Consider the following 18,746-nt stretch of genomic DNA (forward strand, 5'->3'; position numbering starts at 1 on the left):
AGGTGCCTGCAATTGCATTTGACGAATTACATTTCTCTTTTACCATTCAACATCACAATTATTTTGTTGCACTTACATTGCAATGCTAGTAAACACAACAAACTCTTGCAAAAAGCAAATATTTACAGTATGTAGGCCATGATTAATGATTTGTCTTTGCCGTAATAATTTTGCATCTGCCGTCTTACCTGAGTGTCCTGTCGTCTGTCTGTATGAGTGTGTGTGTGTGCGTAGGGGGGGGGGGGTATCAGAGCTGATGTGGATGGCTGCGGGGTTTATCTCGCATCGGGATAGGAAGCCTCCCCACAGCAATGTGACACTGCCCATACAGAGAAGGAATAGCCGACATAAAACCAATCCTGAAATGCCTCAGTCTCTTAGCTCACCGGGTTATTTTAAAATGAGTGATGGAGGAATAGAGAGTAGAAGTAGAAAGATTTTTATTCAGAACTCACAGCTCTTTATTCACATTATTCCTCAGCACTTTTTACAGAAGAAATTGTTTTCAATTTAAAATTGCGGTAAAATTGCACAAACTGCTCTTAGATCTTATTTACTTGAAGACACAACTTTTTTTCCCCTCATGATGCAACCGCGGTGTCATTTTGGTTCCTTGCTGACTTCATTGACCAAACTGTTGTTATGATTATGTTTTGGTGCGACAGTACAACAATTCCGGTGAGGCAGTGACTTATTGGATGACACCAATGGCGGTGTGTGAACGAGAGCTAGTTGGCTAGAAGGGACATTATTCATTCATTCATTCATTCATTCATTTATTCATCTTCCAAACTGCGCATTCCTCACTCTAGAGTTGCAAGGGTGCTGGAGCCTATCCCAGCCGTCTTCGGGCAGTAGATGGTGGACACCCTGAACCGGTTGCCAAGGAATCGCAGGGCAGATGTTAATCTAAACTATATTATATCCAACAGACTGTAATTAATTCAAGTGCATTTGAAATTGAATGTAATACATTTTACATGTAAATTACAATTAAAAAAACTGTTTGAGCACTAAAGATGTTGTGGTCTGTGCTGAAGTCAGCTGGGAAGGCGGATAAGCATGCAGTTCTAGAAAATGAATGGATGGTTTCTGTAAAGTTCAAATGGCAAGCAATTGTAATGGGCTGACATCCTTTTGTTGGTCTTGGTAAATGATCTTCCAATCGTGTAACACATTTCCACCTCCAAAGAGCTCAAAACACTTCCCAGTGACTTCTCCCTCAGAGATTGATGACAACACATGGCGGATCAAACCTACACTTTTCTGGGGTGGGAGACGATCCTTCACCAAAATACATCAGCTCAATTTTGTCACTCTATTTCTCCACTGATGCCACCTGACAGCTTCATTGATGTACAACCTTTTTGTATTAATCAACCTACAGGAGGCCCTTTGTTAATAACGGTTTCATTCTTACTATGAAAAAAATCATGTGCATATGTCAGAAAGCACCATAGTCTGTCTCATAGTTCAGCTCAGGTCTATTAACTATGGTGAAGATACACTCTGAGAGAAAATATCCATCCATTCATTTTCTAATCCTCAACTCCTTATGGGGGCAGTGGTAATCACATCTCACCTTTAAGTACAAAATATAATGACAAACAGTAGGGTGGTCATTGAGATGAGATGATATTACCTTTATTACCTCTACCCCATCCCTTTTCAATTGCTGCTGTGGATTGCAAATTTCCCCATTGTGGGACGAATAAAGGTATTCTGACTCTGATACTGATTCGTCTCACATTGGAGAAAATTGAGTCTGCCCTCTTTGGTGACCCAATTAGACTCTGTGGATCCATTCAAAATTTCTTATTTCTAATTCTTCTTAATCACATCCTTTATTTGTTTTTCTTGCAGACATTTTAAATGTAGTTTCAAACAGTTAGACTCACTTTGTGGAATCTTTTGGTCCTAAAGGCGTATTTTATGTACTGGCACTGATTGATTCATTGAGCACAGCAGACATCTTAGAAAAAAAGCACATTTTTCTTTTTATCTCTGTTGAGATTAGATATTGATTTTGCACCTCCCCAGCTCTACAAAACCACCATCCCTTATTAGAAAGCCCCACGGCTTGTGAGAGAAAATGCGGTGTCATTCAAGCCGGGGGAAAAAAAAATCAAATCAGCAGGCAAACTATTAAATAAGAATTGTTGCCCTTCAACTCCTCAGATCTTTATTTGAGCACGCTTGTTCTAATACAGGGCAAAGGCTGTTAACTTCCTGTAGCTGGTGTCATCTGTGTTTGAGTGATGACTTTTGTGGCGAGCTCAGGAGCCACCAGGTGCTGACAGCTGACACAAGAACAATGCGCACCCGACCGTAGCGAAGCACTTGTGTAATGAGAGGCCCTTTAAAACAGTTTGTGCAGTTGTCTCTCAAATGAAACCTTATTGGGGTGTCTAATCTGATCAAGCACTGAGCTCCACAGGTAGCAGCGTTAATGGCAAACGCAAGCGCTGTGCAATTAATGGTTGTTGAAATGATTGCACTAAATGAAGTCTGGACTTTTCTCATTCACTTGCAGGTGCCTTTGGGAATACTGTTGGAAGCACGCCGTGTTTGCAGTTTGACTTTCAATCTCACTTATCATAATGTATGGTTTATTGTGTGAGAGTCTGCACGACTTCATCAAAGAGTCGTACGGGGACGACGTCTGGAAGCTGGTCAGAGAAAGAGCAGATGTCAGGCTGCACTCCTTTGTCACACATCAGGTAATCTAAAAAAATGGATTATACAAATTTATACTGCAGGTGCAAATATAATTGCCACCTGTCTGTGTGAATTGGAACATTTACTTAACCGGAATTTTCTATTGCAACTTGGTAGTTATTTTTCAAAGATTCTGTGGACTTCAATGTTGAAGGTTGAGGGAACGGAAATAAATGGCCATACCCATGGCCTTTTCTTTCCTGGTATATATATTTTTTGAAATCTGAAGTAGCTGGCAATTTCTTATTGCAGTAGATTCTGTATTTGCTCTGTAAAAAAAATCATGACAATTGTCTTACTTACCCCCCAAATACCTGTTGTGTATTTTTGTACCTGTAGGTGTACAGTGAGAGTGTGATTCCTCGCATTGCAAAGGCAGCAAGCGGGGTGACAGGAACGCCCTACAATGAACTGATGAACTCCTGGGGTGTCTACTTCCTTGGATTTGTGGGCAAGTACGGCTATGACAGAATCCTCAAGGTAACCAATGATCTCCTATTGAAATTGTATGTTGGATGTTTATAGCCAAACCTATGAAACCTCTATTGAATGAAAACCCTATTGAACGAGAAATACAAAAACTATGGAAATATCTTGATAACATTGTGAATCACAATACATCCCATGATGCCTCTTAATTTCAAGTTTATATGATACAATTCTGATTGTGAACTATACTGCCAATGATTATATTTTCTCTGATATCAATATATGATCTTAACCACTCGATATGTCAACCTATAATAACATATCTTATCTGCTTTTAATGGCATCGACTCCAAAGCTCTTTTCACACTGCTCTCAGCATGGCGCATCGCGCCACTCACAAACCTATTCGTTGTGTTTGTGATGAGGGGCCGCCACCATGAAATAGTTTTGCTGAATGGTGTGGCGTGGCAAGAAGACTTCTGTCATGACGAAAGGGCGCCTCAAATGTCTTCCATAAAGTCTGAGAAGCTCCTCAAGGAGTAAAAGAGCTATTTGAGATATTTAATGCCATTTTGATGGACTTAACATTGGCACGAGGACCAAAAGGAAGCGTTCATAAAATGGTGTCTAAGTGTCTTATACTTTGGGAAATGCAAGCGATGACGTCTCGCCGCAGATGATGCGGCTCCCAGCTCTGGCTGAAATATACCACCTCAAAACAATCTTGGTTGAATTGTAGCTCACGTACAATACCCATAAATCCATTCGTTTTCCGAACCGTTTATCTGCTAAATTCTCAAATTTAGTAGCTCTGTGGTTGTGGTAGTCATACGGTGAAAATTTGTTGTTAACAGACTGCCATGCGCCGAAATGTAATCTGCAACATGCCGTGGACCTTGCTCACGTGCCGAACATTCATCAGCAACTGTCCTCCTGCCACCCTGGATAAAGATATGTGTATGATTGGACTAAACAGACATTTTAAATTATGTTTCTGCACCTAGGTGCTGGGCCGTCATGTCCGTGACTTTGTCAATGGCCTTGACAACCTTCATGAGTATCTACGTTTTAGTTACCCCAAGGTTCAGCCCCCAACCTTCTTCTGCCAGGAAGAATCTGCCACTGGAGTCACCCTCCACTACAGGTCTGAGGATTTAATGGAGTTTCATCCATTTGTCTTTTGTTTGCTTTCTGAAACATAAAATGATTAATACGAAATAGAGTTGTGGACTTTGCTGGAAATGAGAAGAGGGGGAAGACTAACAGAAGGTCCATCACTGATTCCGTCAGTATTTTAGGCCCACAGGCCAAAAATGTGGGTGCAGTTTGTCCCTTGTCGGCAGCAGCCAATTGGCATCACCCAGGACCCACAAAATCGGTTTGTTAATTGAATTCCATTTCCCATTGTGATCCGCAGGAGTAAGCGCAAAGGTTATCTGCACTATGCCATGGGTCAGCTGAGGCAAATGGGCAAGCAGTTCTATGACACTGACATCCATGTCGAGGTCTTGTCTGAGCAGATGGTAGGGGACTACTCCCATGTCACCATGAGGTAGGCAAGCAGACCCGCAGACCAGGACCACATGCAAACACTGTACAGCTTTTGGCTATGGGTTGTGAAAAAAGCAGCGTGAAATTTGAATGTTGCATCCGTCCTTGTATTTTCTGACTTTGGTTCAAAGAGTCACCAACGAGTTTTAAGGCACATATTGACAAACCACCGCTTCATTGAAGTTTGTAACTGGAAGTAAATATATAGTCAAGTATACTGGCGCTAGGGCGACAAAGGTTTTTATTATTAATATTATTATTATTATTATTTTTTTTTTTTTTTGAGTTAGCTATAATATGATGAAAGTCATTTCATCGATGATGTCATTGCTAATGTTTCAGCACAGTACAGCGCCTCCAACCGTTTTTGCACACTCAAACCGTTCCATGTTGGACCAGCATCGCAAAAAAAATATAACACCTGCCAAATATGCATGATTAGCAATTCGTTGACTTCTTGCTTTACATGCCATTTGGGATAAGTAGAGTCAAATGCAAGCAACTACCAATGTTTGTTCAGATTGTGTAAATTTTCACTTATAACAGTCTTATTGAACGCATGGCACGTCTTAACGGCCAACTCTTTTCCTTGCCACCACTATATTCTTTAGAAGGAGAATACTGTACTCTACTTTGGTGATACATTTATCTCCGTTCAGGCTCAACTTTGACAACTCCGCTTACCGCTACATCATGAAAGAAGACGAAGAAGAGCAGGAGATTCTGCCAATTACTTCTGATTTCTTCTTTGAGGTCTTTCCCTTCAACATCGTCTTCAGACAGGTAAACGCTGCAGGTGTGGACCCCACTGATACGCTGGAATGATCCTGCGTTGTAAATCAATAGTTGCTTTGAATCTCCAGGACATGGTGGTGCACAATGTCGGCTCAGGACTTTCGACAGTCTTCCCTGATTTAGATGGAAAGAAGATCAATGACGCCTTCTTGCTTGCTCGGCCCCTGGTGGAGTTCACGTGGAATATGGTGATGTAGCTCCCTCGCTGCGGTCATAGCTCCCTCCCTGTGGTCGTACCAAGCAACGTGACTAATTGGGCATTGAATGGACGAGTCAACTACGATGTAAGAGTGCTGTGTTTGTTTTGTGGGTTCCTAGATCATCTCCCATCCCAACAACTTATTTGAGATCATGTCCAAGGAACCTGTGAAAAGAGAGAGGAATCTTCACAATCGAGTCCAGAGTAAGAGTGGAAGCCATGTAAACAGTCGCAGGGGTGTGTGTCTGCTGTGCAAGGGCTCACTTACATGTGGTTTTCTCAAGCTCACTTAAGCGCCATACACACATAGACCATGTAAATGACGAGGAAAAATGGGCTGATGGATCCTTCCTAAATTGAAGGATAATTCGGCACAGTTATTGTGAAAACACATTTAATCATTGTTTGCATGTTGTCAAAACTAAAAGGTAATAAACCATTTCTTAATTTAGTTAGTCAATTTGGTGACAATTCGTCAACATAATCAACACATATGGAAATTTCTTCCCAAATAAGTTGTTTACAATTCAATAAAATATATTTCCAATGTATTTTATTAACTTTATTTATTTCAGTCTTGCTCCAAGGAGAGAAGGGTTCAAAAGGTTTTCGGTTGCAAATGATGTCGGAGACGTCACTGCAATTCCAAAGAGACAGTGTTACTGCTTGACCACTTGTACCAGTTCCTCGCTAGAAAACAATGTCAGCCCAACTCCAATGTGACAATATAAAATGACCTGCTGTTAAATGCAGGTCTGGAAATGACAATAATCTATTGCTATTGATAAATTTGGGAATGGCAGTGAATGAGTTAAATACAAGAAAACCCGATGTGATTGACGCCTTCCGAATTGTGAACGATAACATGCCGATGCCACAGGATAATGAAAAAGAAACACTTTTGTCGAAATGAATCTACTCACTTCAATCCTACAAAGTTGGGAACCAAGATGCCACAAAATGGCATCAAAGTAATGATTTTATTCATTCACTACTAAGAGGTCAAGATCTGCCAAAAGTGTGACAAAGGTTTCTCCCTCCATTGCAAAAGAAAACGTGTTCATACCGGCAGGAATTCAGTGTATAGTCCTATAATCACAGCGGGCTTTGAGTTGTCATCAGTTTTCTTTGAAACTCCATCTTGTACTTTACAGATTCTGACTATGAAAATGCCAATCGATCTGCTGATGTGGATGTGGAGCTTATGGCTTTTCAGTCCATCATTGGAGACGATTACAAAGGTTTTGATCTCTTCTGTTTTGCACAATGCGAGAGTGGACACACAAAAGCAGCTATTTCGGGAAGTCCTAGCAAAACAGCAGTTTTCTTGCATATTAACATGCATATCATCACTTTCCTATTTGAGATGGTAACAGTGCCAATGCCATGGAGAGTTGGGGTGACGGGAGTCGATGCCTTAAACTGAAAGGACAAATGCGATACATGCCTGAGTGGGAGTCGATCATCTTTCTTGGAACACCTGTGTAAGGATTACATAAATGCACTCACACACATAGACAAATAAGTGCACACTAAAGGACAAAACCTCTTATGAATACATTTTTGTTGCGATGGCGAAACATGAAGTGCAAGGACTGCCACAGTAAGCGTGCGATTAAAAGGCCGGGCACGGAATCAGTTCAAGGGTCCATTCGAGCAGCTCTCGCCAGGCATGAAATGAACTGCTAATTAGCTTGTAATCAGACTGTTTCGCAACAGCGAGTTTTTTCCCCACAGAGAACATTACCAAAACATTCACATTCTTCTGTAAAATACGAAATGTGACCAAAAAAGACATCATTACTGGTTAAAATAAAAGAATCATCCTCACAATAACTTCCCCAAAACCTATTACAATACAATACAATACAATACAATACAATACAATACAATACATATTAATTTCAGAATCAGAATCAGAATCAGAATACCTTTATTCGTCCCGCAATGGGGAAATTTTATATAGCACTTTTACAACAGCTGAAGCGGTGAGAAAGCGCTTACTATACAAAAAATAAAGCAGTCACAGAGATAGCAGAAAGCACCAGGGAGTAAATCCAAGATCAGGTAGGAATCATGCTGAGTCAAATGCCAAAGAGTACTAGTGAGTTTTGAGTACAGTAAGGGGGCTTGCTGAATGTTCAGTGACAGGTCATTTCAGAGAGTGTGACCAGCAACGGAAAAGGCCATGAGTCTCCGTTTAGTTTTTGGCATATCAAAGGAGAGGTTTTATTTTAGCCAGATGCTTAAAATGAAAGAAGCTGGATTTAACAACAGCACCAATTTGTCGGTCAAGTTTAAAGTGTACTTGGGCCACTGGGACCAAACAGTATAACTTCTGTCTTCTTTTCATTGAAGTTTTGTGCAATCCAGGTTTTGATTTCCTGTAGGCAAGATGAAAGTAGCCTTCACGAGAAAGTGTCTTTTTTTGCTCAGTGGGACAAAGCTCTGACAGTCATCTGCATAGCAGTGGAAGGAAATATCAAGTTTTCTTAGGATGGAACCCAATGGGAACATGTATAGTGAGAACAACATAGACTCCTAAATTGAGCCCTGCGGAACACCACATTACAGAGGGCCAGTACGTGACTAAGAGCAGCCAAGGCAAACACATACAGTAAGATTCTGTCACCTAGGTAGGACCTAAACCAGTCAAGAGTACTACCTGTAATGCTAGCCAAGTGCTGCAAACGAGACAGTAGAATACTGTGACCCATTGCATCAAATGCTGCAGTCAGAACTAATAAAACCAGACATACATAATCTCCAGAGTCATTGGTCAGGAAGATGTCATTAGAAACCCGTAATAGAGCTGACGCTGTGCATCCAGGATGTTATGGTCATACAAGAAAGATTTGAACTGCATGTGCACCACTTTCTTGAGCAATTTTGAAATGAAAGGCAGTTTGGAAATGGGCCTAAAATTAATTATTATTCTATAACATTTCCCAAGTGTATTGACTGCGTTGGTCCTTGTCCTTCATTGTGTTTGTTTGCATGGGTAGGATGGAGAGCCTCGGTGCCATGTTTAAAACTGGACTGTACATCAATGACCTGAGTATGCATGACTCCAGCAGAGATTTGGTCCTGGCAGGCACGCAGCAGTCAGAGGAGCTGAAAAGAGCACTGATACAGGTTCCCGCTTTAAAAAAAAAGCTTCATATGACACCTCTCTCTGTTGCTGTGCAATATTTAATTAATAGTGTATACAGTAGTGTAATCTTGTTACTATCTGAATACAGGAGCAAAAGAAGTCCAGTAAGCTCGAAGAAAGCATGAAGATGCTGGACTATGAGATGAAAAAGACAGATGACCTCCTTTACAGAATGATTCCCAAACCAGTGGCAAAGAGGCTGCGCAAAGGAGAGCCGGCTGTAAACACTTGTGAGGTCAGCAAAGGACGGCAAAAACAGCTGTCTTGTCCCATGATGCACATTCAAGTCATTCTAATCAAATAATTTCCCCAGAGTTACAAATAAATAAATAATCTGAATGCCTGATATCACAGTCAAAACATAATAACAAACAGTTGAACACAAAAGTCCATTGCTCCTCTTTTACTCTTTTTCATCTGCCCAAGCGTTGATTTATTTTTAGCACTCCTTCTAAATAAAGATAAGATCCAATTGAGCATCTGTCACTATTGTACAGTAACAGGCCATATCATTTGAAACAACTTCATGATCGCAACAGATCTTGGTCACAGATCGCCATTTTAAGGGTAAATATATATATATATATATATATATGACTGTATAAATGCATTTGAGACACCATTTGACTTTAAACATCGTTACTCCAATTCTATTTGTTAGCAGTTAGTTAGCAAAGATAATGATGATTTTCTATATATCATACTACTACGTATGAAACCTTCTGGATTTTCTCTTAGGTATTCCCTGATGTGACCATTCTTTTCAGTGATGTGGTGGGATTCACTCGCATTTGTAGCCACATCACTCCCTTGCAGGTGGTGTCCATGCTCAATACCATGTACACTTTGTTTGACACACTCAGCGAGAAGCACAGAGTCTTCAAGGTACGGGTATACAGTATATTCTTGGGTTTATAAGTACTTTGTGTGTTTATGTTTGCTCTAAGCAAGTCTGTCGCCTTGCAAGGTTGAGACAATTGGAGACGCCTACATGGTGGTCGCAGGGGCTCCGGAGAAGACTAAGTATCACGCCCATAACATTTGTGACATGGCATTGGACATGGTGCGCTCCATCGATCACTTGAAAGATCCCTCAAATGGAAACAACATACAGATTCGCGTAGGTGGGTTGGATATCACGTTTATGCTTCTGTTCGACCACATTCACCATCAGTGTCAAATTTAGGCCAGATCCGACACACGACACCACCATTTTTCTTGTGAAGTTCCCCCTGGTCCAAATTAATCATCTGAGATAAAAATGATCAGAATCAAAACATTATGCCATTATTCGAGTTCCCAAACATAGACTGGAGTGAAACTGGGACACCCTTTAGCCATACACCTCACTTGCAAGCAATCATACTGCGGGTCAGATTTTGGCTAATGATAGTCAGGGCAATATGCTTTTGGCAGAATGTCAAATTTGTTCACTCACTTGAAACACCAGGTGACTTACCAATGTGAATATCAGTGCAACGAGAGAAACAACTGGGAGAAAAAAGAAGTAGCACAGTCCAAATGCAACTTCCAGAGGCATTTTAACAGTCTCTCCAAGGGCTCTTCAGAAAGAAGCTAAGTAACAAATGCCAGTAGTGATTTATAGGATAATAATTCAGAGTGTTCATTGGGCTATGGTTGCATCTTTCATTCCCTAAAAAGAAGACAAACTAGTTATGGTGGTATTTAAACTGTTGATGTTTCATTTAAAAAAGTTATTGCTCCATTTTTTGTTCAAACAAAAGGTCCACACTGAAACATGACTTATTTTGTTTTCGGTTACCTCTTTATTGATTATACATTGATGTGATTTATGCTCATAAGCGCCCCCGTGGAGGAAATCGTAACTATAATGGGACTTGTGATGAAAACAAGCCTTACGTAAATGGACCTCTTTTGTTGTGGTTGCAGGAATCCACTCGGGCATGGTGGTTGCAGGTGTAGTAGGACACAAGATGCCCCGTTATGGTCTGCATGGCGACACGGTCCACACGGCGTCAGCAATGGAGAGCAATGGAAAGGTACGAATAGAAAAATTAAATGAACCTCGATATTCACAAATCCACATTTGCCTGAAGATCATGCCACTTCTACTGATTTTTATGCTTTGTTTGGTTCGAATTTCTTCTGTGAGGGATACTGGCAACCAGCAAATCATCTTAATGGCACATTAGCACCACCAAGTGATATTTCTGTTCTCCTGGAGGGAAAACAATGTGAATTCATGGTGACCAGATGTTGTGAAATTTACTGCGCGTTCAGAGCTAAGGGTTTGTTTACATCTCAAACCAAACAAAAATAAAACTGTCAGTGACTTAAGACAGTCGTATATTAAGACAGCACTGTATTGGCCAGGGGTCACCAGGTAGCCCCTAAGGACCGAATGGGTAGCTCGCTATCTTGTTCTATGAATAGTTAAACAGTGATGGTTCATTGGCATGCAACAGAAAGTCTAAATTTAAACACGAGGTATTGGTATTCAAAAAAGAAGCAGTAATTGAAAATAAGCAAACAAACAAATACATAAATAAATTGACCAAGAATGTCTGTCTTTTCCGGTCTTCATTAGGAAATGCATATCCAGCTCAGCAGTGCCACCTACGAGCACTTGAAAGGAAGCCACTTTATTTTTGAACGGAGGGGCACCATTACCATCAAGGTTGGAATCAAAACAACACATTCTCCAGAAATTGTCGCTTTTCTGTATTTATCAACGATGACAACATAATTAATTGCTGTAGGACATGTGAAGAGCACTTTAGGGAAAAAAAAGAGTAGGCAGTAAATAAATGTTATCTGCAAGCACAAAACCTTTCCCCGAGGCTACAGTTGGTGCAAATGGAAGATGTGCATATCATGAGTTCAAACAAAAATAACTGCCAATGTTTTGGCTGTGGGCAGCGAACGCATTTAGTATTTAGAGTGTGTAAGTGTCACCTTTTGTCCCAAAGCAATCGTCAGGAAGAACCATAAGAAATGTTTTTCTTTTTTTCATGTCCTTTCATGAGAAAAGCTATGAATGTTTAAATATGGGAACAGCAAGGGGGTTTCCACGAAGGAAACAGATTTGGCTACCTCGGTAGGAGCTCATATCAGACTACCCTAACATGTTATCAATTGATTATATCATCATCCTCTTATCACCTATATTTTAGGAAGGTGAAAATAACTGTTTTAACTTTTCCTTTTGTTACTCAATGAAGTACACAATTAGGCCGAAATGAGCCAAATCTTTAGCTAGTGTAAACAACATTTTTATCTGTTGAATAATACGTGTCAAAAGACACAACGAGTTGTATTGTGAAAAATATACACACAGTCGTTACTTTCTCTCATCCTTTAGGGCAATGTTGAGATTGAGACCTACTGGCTGAAAGGTAAGCGGGACAAAGATGGAAACGCTCAAGCGGCGTGTCCTCAATTCGAGACCCAAACCATCGGTAAGGCCATCAGCAAGGCCACCATTACAGAGATCAACACCGAGGGGGACGAGGAGGGACTGGTAGGAATGAAACAAAATCATACTTGATTGCCAGCTGTACACTGAGAAAGGTGGACACAATCAACGGAACTTTCACGCGTTAGACGGCGACTTGGGCATTTGTACGTTTTTACACGGTCGCAGGTTAAAGAGCCAATCAAGAGTGCACATGAAATCTGTCCTTCTTTTAAGCACAGGCAAGAGCAACACTGTAGATTCTGTTGATAAAATATAACAATATTTACAATCACATATGTACCTGTGGCTAGAAAGCAAAGGTGATGACAAAAAGCGTGAGTGCAGTCTATGAATGTGTTGATTGGTCATTGCCAAGAGCCTCTCAAAAAATCCACAATCTTATTATCCTCATCTTGGCCATGAACTTCTTTCTTGACAATCGCACCGTGTTTTTTTGCATTACAATATAAATTAGTACACAACAGTATATTCGATGTGGAGCCTCAAAAGTCCAATACAAAGTCCTTTAAAGGACAACCGACGTCATTTTTTTGTTTCTCAACTGATAATAGCATCTAAAATACCCAAAACACGCAGTATGATATTTTTATTCAAATGCAAAACACCAATAAAAATGACTTAAAGTGTCCAAAATCTGCAAAAAATTGAGTTGTGAATTGGGCATTTTCAGAAAGTCCCGCCCCCAGTTTGTGACGTCACGCCAAGACATCTTGCATTGCTTGAGAATCAAAACAATGGCTTCGGAGAATATGCTTTCTTGTTACTCCTGCAGTTATGAATATGATTCAAATAGTTCTGAAGCATACATGTTTGCAATCGATTAAAGAATTTATTCCATGACATATTGAGGCAACATTGGGGAGAAACGATCACCAGAAAAGAGGCACAAAATGGCGACCTCCTGTGGCCACCTCCGTTTCCACAGGCTGATAAATTCCTTATATGGAGCTTGGACACCCTCTTCTGGCGACTTTTAGGTGCAACACAAGGTTTTCAGACCAAACAATACAGCAAAATACATTGACGTGATGGAAGGACGCTGCAATGTGTCTTTTTTTTGGTCAGGGGGCGTTCCTTTAGTGACGTCACATACGGACTCATCACCAACTCAAAAACAAGACTTCCTGAATACTCAGCGCGAGTCTTAAAACGTAAAATATAGCTATATGCGGTGCAATCTTTTTAAAATACGCTCAGTAGAAGTCATTGGAAGCCATTTTACAAATTATGGACACAACTTGTCCGCAGACGTCGGTTGTCCTTTAAACATCGCTCAAGAAATGGCGGGCCTTACTCAACTGCCAAAAAGATATTAGAGGTGGGTGAAATTTCAGGATCAATACAATATTCCTTTTGCAGGCAATTTATGTTTTCAATTCCAGACGCTCCCCAACTAACGAAAGAGATACGTTCCGAGGGGTCATTCGTAAAGTAAATTTGTTCCTAAGTTACGTCAGTGCTATATTTTGTATGGAATGTATGTTGAAGCCAAACACTGAATGGGGAAGTATAAAACAAAGACGCTCTAACAGTCGTAAAATAAATTGACACTTACTGTAGTACGACGAAATATGTCCTTGGGGCTTGAGTAAGCCATTACTGAAGCTGCTGGAACGTAATTCAGTAATTACGTGCCACCATTACTTTTTGTTTTGATCGCGTACCCTGGAGCGTCAACTGAGGATTTCCTTCCCGCCCACACATTCTACACAGCCAATCGTAAAACGAGCTCGGCCCCTCCTCCTCGCAGCGTCAACTGGGATGAGGGATTTTGTTCCCGCCCATATACTATAAATAGGCAATCGTAAGCGAGTTCGGCGTATCGGGGCCTGAACTCGTTGGCAACACGTGAGCATAGCCAGGCGCTGATTGATTAGCCTTAGTGTCTGTCGCTTAAACATCCAGCCCTTGAAATTTTCAATTTGTGTGTGCATCGATGAAAAGGTTTCTTCAGCCGTCATCTGTACTTCTTTGAAGGTGTCTGACGTTTTGCTTCTTATCTGACACCCAACTCTACCTCTCCAGCAAACCCAAAAACGCCTTTCTTCCTCCTTCATCCCTCTCACTTTGCCTCTCAGAAATTAAATCCTGGCTTTCCCATAACTTTCTCAAGCTTAACGGTGAAAAAACTGAACATCTCCTCGTACACAAAACTAACAGTTTCTCTCTCACCATTGACAGTTTAACCGTGTCCCCCTCCCTTCAGGTCAAGAGCCTGGGTGTCATCCTCGATAGCTCACTATCTTTTCACTCCCATATAAATAACATAACTCAGTCTGCTTATTTCCACCTCCGTAATATTAACCGTCTCTGTCCCTCTCTCTCCCTTCACTCCGCTGCTATCCTTATTCACAGTCTCGTCACCTCCCGCATCGATTATTGTAACTCACTTCTCTTCTGTGTCAATCAGAAATTTCTCCATAAACTCCAATTCGTCCAAAATTCTTCAGCCCAGATCATCACTAGAACCCCTCCTTTCACCACATCACCCCTGTCCTCCGGCAGCTCCACTGGCTCCCTGTTCGTACATCGAATCAAATTCAAAATACTTCTGTTTACATTCAAAGCCATCCATAACCTTGCCCCTCCCTATCTTTCTGACCTGCTTCAAATCTCCATTCCCTCTCGGTCTCTCAGATCCTCATTCTCCCTTCACCTCTATGTGCCCTCTGCCCGTCTCACCACGATGGGATGGAGTGCTTTCAGCCGCTCTGCTCCCAAACTCTGGAATTCACTTCCACCCAACATCCGCAATATTGACTCCCTCCCTATTTTCAATTGCTTTCAATGTCTAGTTCAATCTGCTATTTTATTATTTATCATTTTACTTATGGTTTTATTGTTATGTGCGTTGTTTTATTGTTTTTATTGTAAAGTTTCCTTGGGTGTTTTGAAAGGCGCTTGAAATTAAATGTATTGTATAATGCACTACGTCAGCAAACTAAAGTCTTACTGGTAGTTTAGGCCCTATATATATCCCTACTGTCCAGACATGGCGGTGCCAGACTCTGCTATGATAGGTCCCTGCTCTCAGGTTGGGGGGAGCAGAGAACTACTCCCTGCAGCTCCACTGATTTTTCCCATTGTTCTGACTAACGACTGGCCTGATTGCCCCACTTCCACTGGTATCACCTCATCAGTATTACTAATCCTATTTTGCCTAAGCAGGCTGTTGTACGAACGATCCAAATTGAACCTCACTGCGCCATATCGGTTTAATGAAGGATTTAGCTGTTTTATGAAAATCGCTTCTTTTACTCCCCTTTCAAACCATCTATGTTCTTTTGCGAAGATTCTGACCCCATTGTCATCAAATGAGTGCTGGCTAGCTTTTAGGTGCATATGTACTGCTGATTGAGGCCCACTAGAATTATCACTGCGATGTTGATAAAGTCTTTTTTTGAGAATTTGTTTAGTCTCCCCAATGTACTGCTCTTTACAATTTTCATTCTTACAATGCATTGAATAAACTACATTACGTACTTTGTTTTTCATTTGGCAGCCTATCTTTTGGATGCACTATTTTTTTTGCCTGAAAGTGTTTATCGGTTTGAAATAAGTAGGAATTTTGTGTTGCCAAAGGACTCTTTGTAGTTTTTCAGAAACTCCTGCAATGTAAGGTACTGCTATTCCTCTCCTTTTTAATTTTTAATTAGTGCATCCAAAAGATAGGCTGCCAAATGAAACAATCAGTGGAGCTGCAGGGAGTATACCTCTGCTCCCCCCAACCTGAAAGCAAGGACCTCTCATAGCAGAGTCCGGCACCGCCATGTCTGGACAGTAGGGATATATATAGGGCCTAAACTACCAGGAAGACTTTAGTTTGCTGACGAAGTTTCTTGTATAAGAAGCGAAATGTCCGACACCTTCAAAGAAGTACAGATGACGGCTGAAGAAACCTTTTCATCGATGGACCGATGAGATGAGATCGATGAGAGCTTACACAGACGAATTTGTGTGTGCGTGCGTGTGAGTGAAGCACAGTACGCAGCCAATTGCAAGTGAGCTCGGCCGGAAAAAGGTGCACAATATAAAATCTAATTCACAGCATCTCTGTCCAAACATTTTTCGACATACAGTACCCGCAAAAATGTTTGTATGTGCCGTTTTTCGTAACTTGAATGCTCGTAAGATGGGGAGCGTCTGTACACTACAGATAATCAAATATCTGTTGTGAATGTTTCTATTCAGTTCCTTTTAGGAGAAGAGAAAATTGTGTAATACATGCTGAAGACAAAACAGTTGGACAGGTGTAGAGAAGGTCAAATGTTCTGTAAAGTTTATAGCAGATATTGAGTTCCCGAAATTATACCCCAAAAATTAAACATCGCTAACTTTATGTTTAAATTTCTACTCACTTCCTGAGATTTATTTTGGACTTTGTATCCTTGCTTGCAGGTTTTCCCACTGGTGCCGGGTGAGGATGAAGATGATGTTAAATCTATTCACTCTCATCGCATCAAAATGGAGCATTCAGGCCATTCATTGGAGGAGTCTGTGGAAGAATGTCGGATGGAGGAAATGTCTGTCCATAAGGTGAAACTGACACATAATTGAACAAAATTTGGTTCCTTTATTCAACTTCCAATTATGATCACTGTGTTTTCGCAGTCCCATTACAAAGACACTTTGCAGGACTGCTTGGAAGACACTCACCTGGAGCTGGAATCACCCGAGTGTGACGGTAGAGATTCCATGATGGAGTCACATGAGAGCTCATGCGACTCCCCCTGCTCCAAGAGTGCTATGTGCTCTTTGTCGTGAGCTACAAGCATTAAAATGGCAAAGTCAAACACCTTCTCTGATTTCACAGCTAGTAATCGACTCAATGTGCATGTGACTTTAAAAACTGAACATAACCCTTTGTTTAAAAGATGTGTTTGCTCTTGACCTTTTGGTCAGTTGGTGCTAGCCGTGATACGCTACATTGGCTACATTGACACAAAATTTATATCTTTTGTTTTGGTATTTTATTGCATTACGATAGAACTAACGATGTTTATTTAATGCTTTTAATAATTTTACACTGTATCAAACTTCCACTATTCCAGATTTGTAAGTTAACACAAATTAACTTAAAAGAAGTTCCTTTTTTCCACCGCGTGGTGATTCATTTGAACACCGTAGCTCGATTTGCCCATTTTTTTCCATGGATTCTTTTCCTTTCGCATTCACAATGTTTCCATAACACGTTTGTATGATCGGTAGAAATAAAGCAAGTTCGCTTCAAAGGTGTGTGCATCCCTGATCTGTTTCATTCATTCATTCATTCATTCATTCATTCATTCATTCATTCATTCATTCATTCCCTTATTCATTCATTTGTTCATTCATTCACTCATTAATTCATCCTCCATTCATTCATCCATCTATCTATCCATTCATTCATTCATTTTCCGAACCTCTTGATCTTGATCCTCACTCTGGTTGCGGGTCATGCTGGAGCCTACCCCGGCTGTCTTCAGGCAGTAGATGGGGCACACCCTGAATTGGTTGCCAGCCAATCGCAAGGCACACACAGATAAACAACCTTCCGTGCTCACACTCATGCCTAGGGACAATTTTGAAGGGACCCATAAGCCTACTATTCATGTTTTGAGAATGTGGGAGGAAACCAGAGTACCTAGAGAAAACCCATGCAGGGCGGGGGACAACATGCTACCTTCATAGACTAGAGGGAGGCCGGTGCGCGGATTGAACCCACGGCCGTAACATTGTGAGTTTGACACGCAAACCATCCACCAGCCCCTGATAATTTTGTCTTTGTTTATTTTGCCACTTCACATTTTGCAGTGTCCACTCCTGAAAGCTTTTATGTGGCATAAGAATCGATGCAATATCAGAAAAAATCAAAAAGTATATTGGCAATTGACATTGCATTGTGATTTGGAACACTAAAATAAGTGTATGTTTGAAAACAAACAAACAAACAAACAAATAAACAAATAAATAAATAAATAAAAAGTGATTTAATGGAATGAAATGTAGCTAATCTCCCATCAAACAACGTTGTGTATGTGTATTGTATTATAATCATGGAACATTATGATGTCACACAATATAGCACAATGCGCAATGTAATGTCTGGAAGGTAACACATTGGAACCCATGTAAAATAAATATGAGCCTTAACAACACCACTGGAAGACATTTGGGAAATAATGAGACACAGAAAATATTATTGACTTTACTTATACATGTTCAGATATTTATTTCAGTTCATTTAGACTCGCAAAAGTTTAATGCAATTTAATTTTGTGCAAAAAGATTGAAAAGGAAGGACATTAAAAATGTGACTTTTTCTTTCATTTTAGCTGTCCACGTACTCCAGGGCGAAATTAAGCAGTTATAACTAATTATCTGATTTGGTTGTTGTGTGTTTTAAATAATCCCAGACACCTCAGTGTGGCATGTCATGTATATGTCATTAAACACAATCA

General features: G+C 40.6%; 1 protein-coding gene and 1 long non-coding RNA gene across 7 annotated transcripts; one reads left to right on the plus strand and one right to left on the minus strand.

Annotated features, from left to right (window-relative positions):
* The first annotated feature begins 230 nt into the window (after positions 1–230).
* On the plus strand, positions 231–17,525 carry LOC148901382 (soluble guanylate cyclase 88E-like). 6 transcript variants are annotated; one of them, XM_089022921.1, is made up of 19 exons: positions 232–2,437; positions 2,534–2,720; positions 3,058–3,198; positions 4,152–4,291; positions 4,565–4,699; positions 5,358–5,481; positions 5,562–5,681; positions 5,812–5,929; positions 6,847–6,933; positions 7,059–7,176; positions 8,698–8,827; positions 8,935–9,081; positions 9,585–9,731; positions 9,814–9,970; positions 10,758–10,867; positions 11,416–11,505; positions 12,190–12,348; positions 16,705–16,842; positions 16,918–17,525. In XM_089022921.1, exons 2-19 carry the CDS (start codon positions 2,601–2,603, stop codon positions 17,068–17,070), a joined length of 2,334 nt encoding a protein of 777 aa, XP_088879047.1. In that variant the 5' UTR covers positions 232–2,437; positions 2,534–2,600; the 3' UTR covers positions 17,071–17,525. The 6 variants fall into 6 exon arrangements, 4 of the variants coding, with proteins under 4 accessions (XP_088879070.1, XP_088879047.1, XP_088879062.1 ...); XM_089022936.1 differs by having other exon boundaries at positions 5,812–5,896; XR_016118575.1 differs by lacking the exon at positions 16,918–17,525 and having other exon boundaries at positions 231–2,437; positions 12,190–13,624; positions 16,705–16,841.
* LOC148901383 (uncharacterized) lies at positions 2,679–10,847 on the minus strand. Its single transcript, XR_016118580.1, has 4 exons — positions 10,728–10,847; positions 5,961–6,043; positions 5,433–5,857; positions 2,679–2,725 (listed from the first exon to the last, which is right to left on the minus strand). It is a non-coding gene; the product is annotated as an uncharacterized LOC148901383 (long non-coding RNA).
* Positions 17,526–18,746: the final 1,221 nt, after the last annotated feature.

The sequence above is a fragment of the Hippocampus bargibanti genome, linkage group LG02, assembly GCF_051943395.1.
Source record: "Hippocampus bargibanti isolate YZ-2025 linkage group LG02, ASM5194339v1, whole genome shotgun sequence".
NCBI lineage: Eukaryota > Metazoa > Chordata > Actinopteri > Syngnathiformes > Syngnathidae > Hippocampus > Hippocampus bargibanti.

What these genes read in the sequence shown, in the direction of transcription:
- LOC148901382 (XM_089022928.1), top strand. Translation starts at nt 2,601, where the DNA reads ATGTATGGTTTATTGTGTGAGAGTCTGCACGACTTCATCAAAGAGTCG. An exon ending in GCTATGACAGAATCCTCAAG is followed by an intron (nt 3,199 to 4,151) that starts GTAACCAATGAT and finishes TTCTGCACCTAG; the next exon opens with GTGCTGGGCCGTCATGTCCG. An exon ending in GGGGCACCATTACCATCAAG is followed by an intron (nt 11,506 to 12,189) that starts GTTGGAATCAAA and finishes CTCATCCTTTAG; the next exon opens with GGCAATGTTGAGATTGAGAC.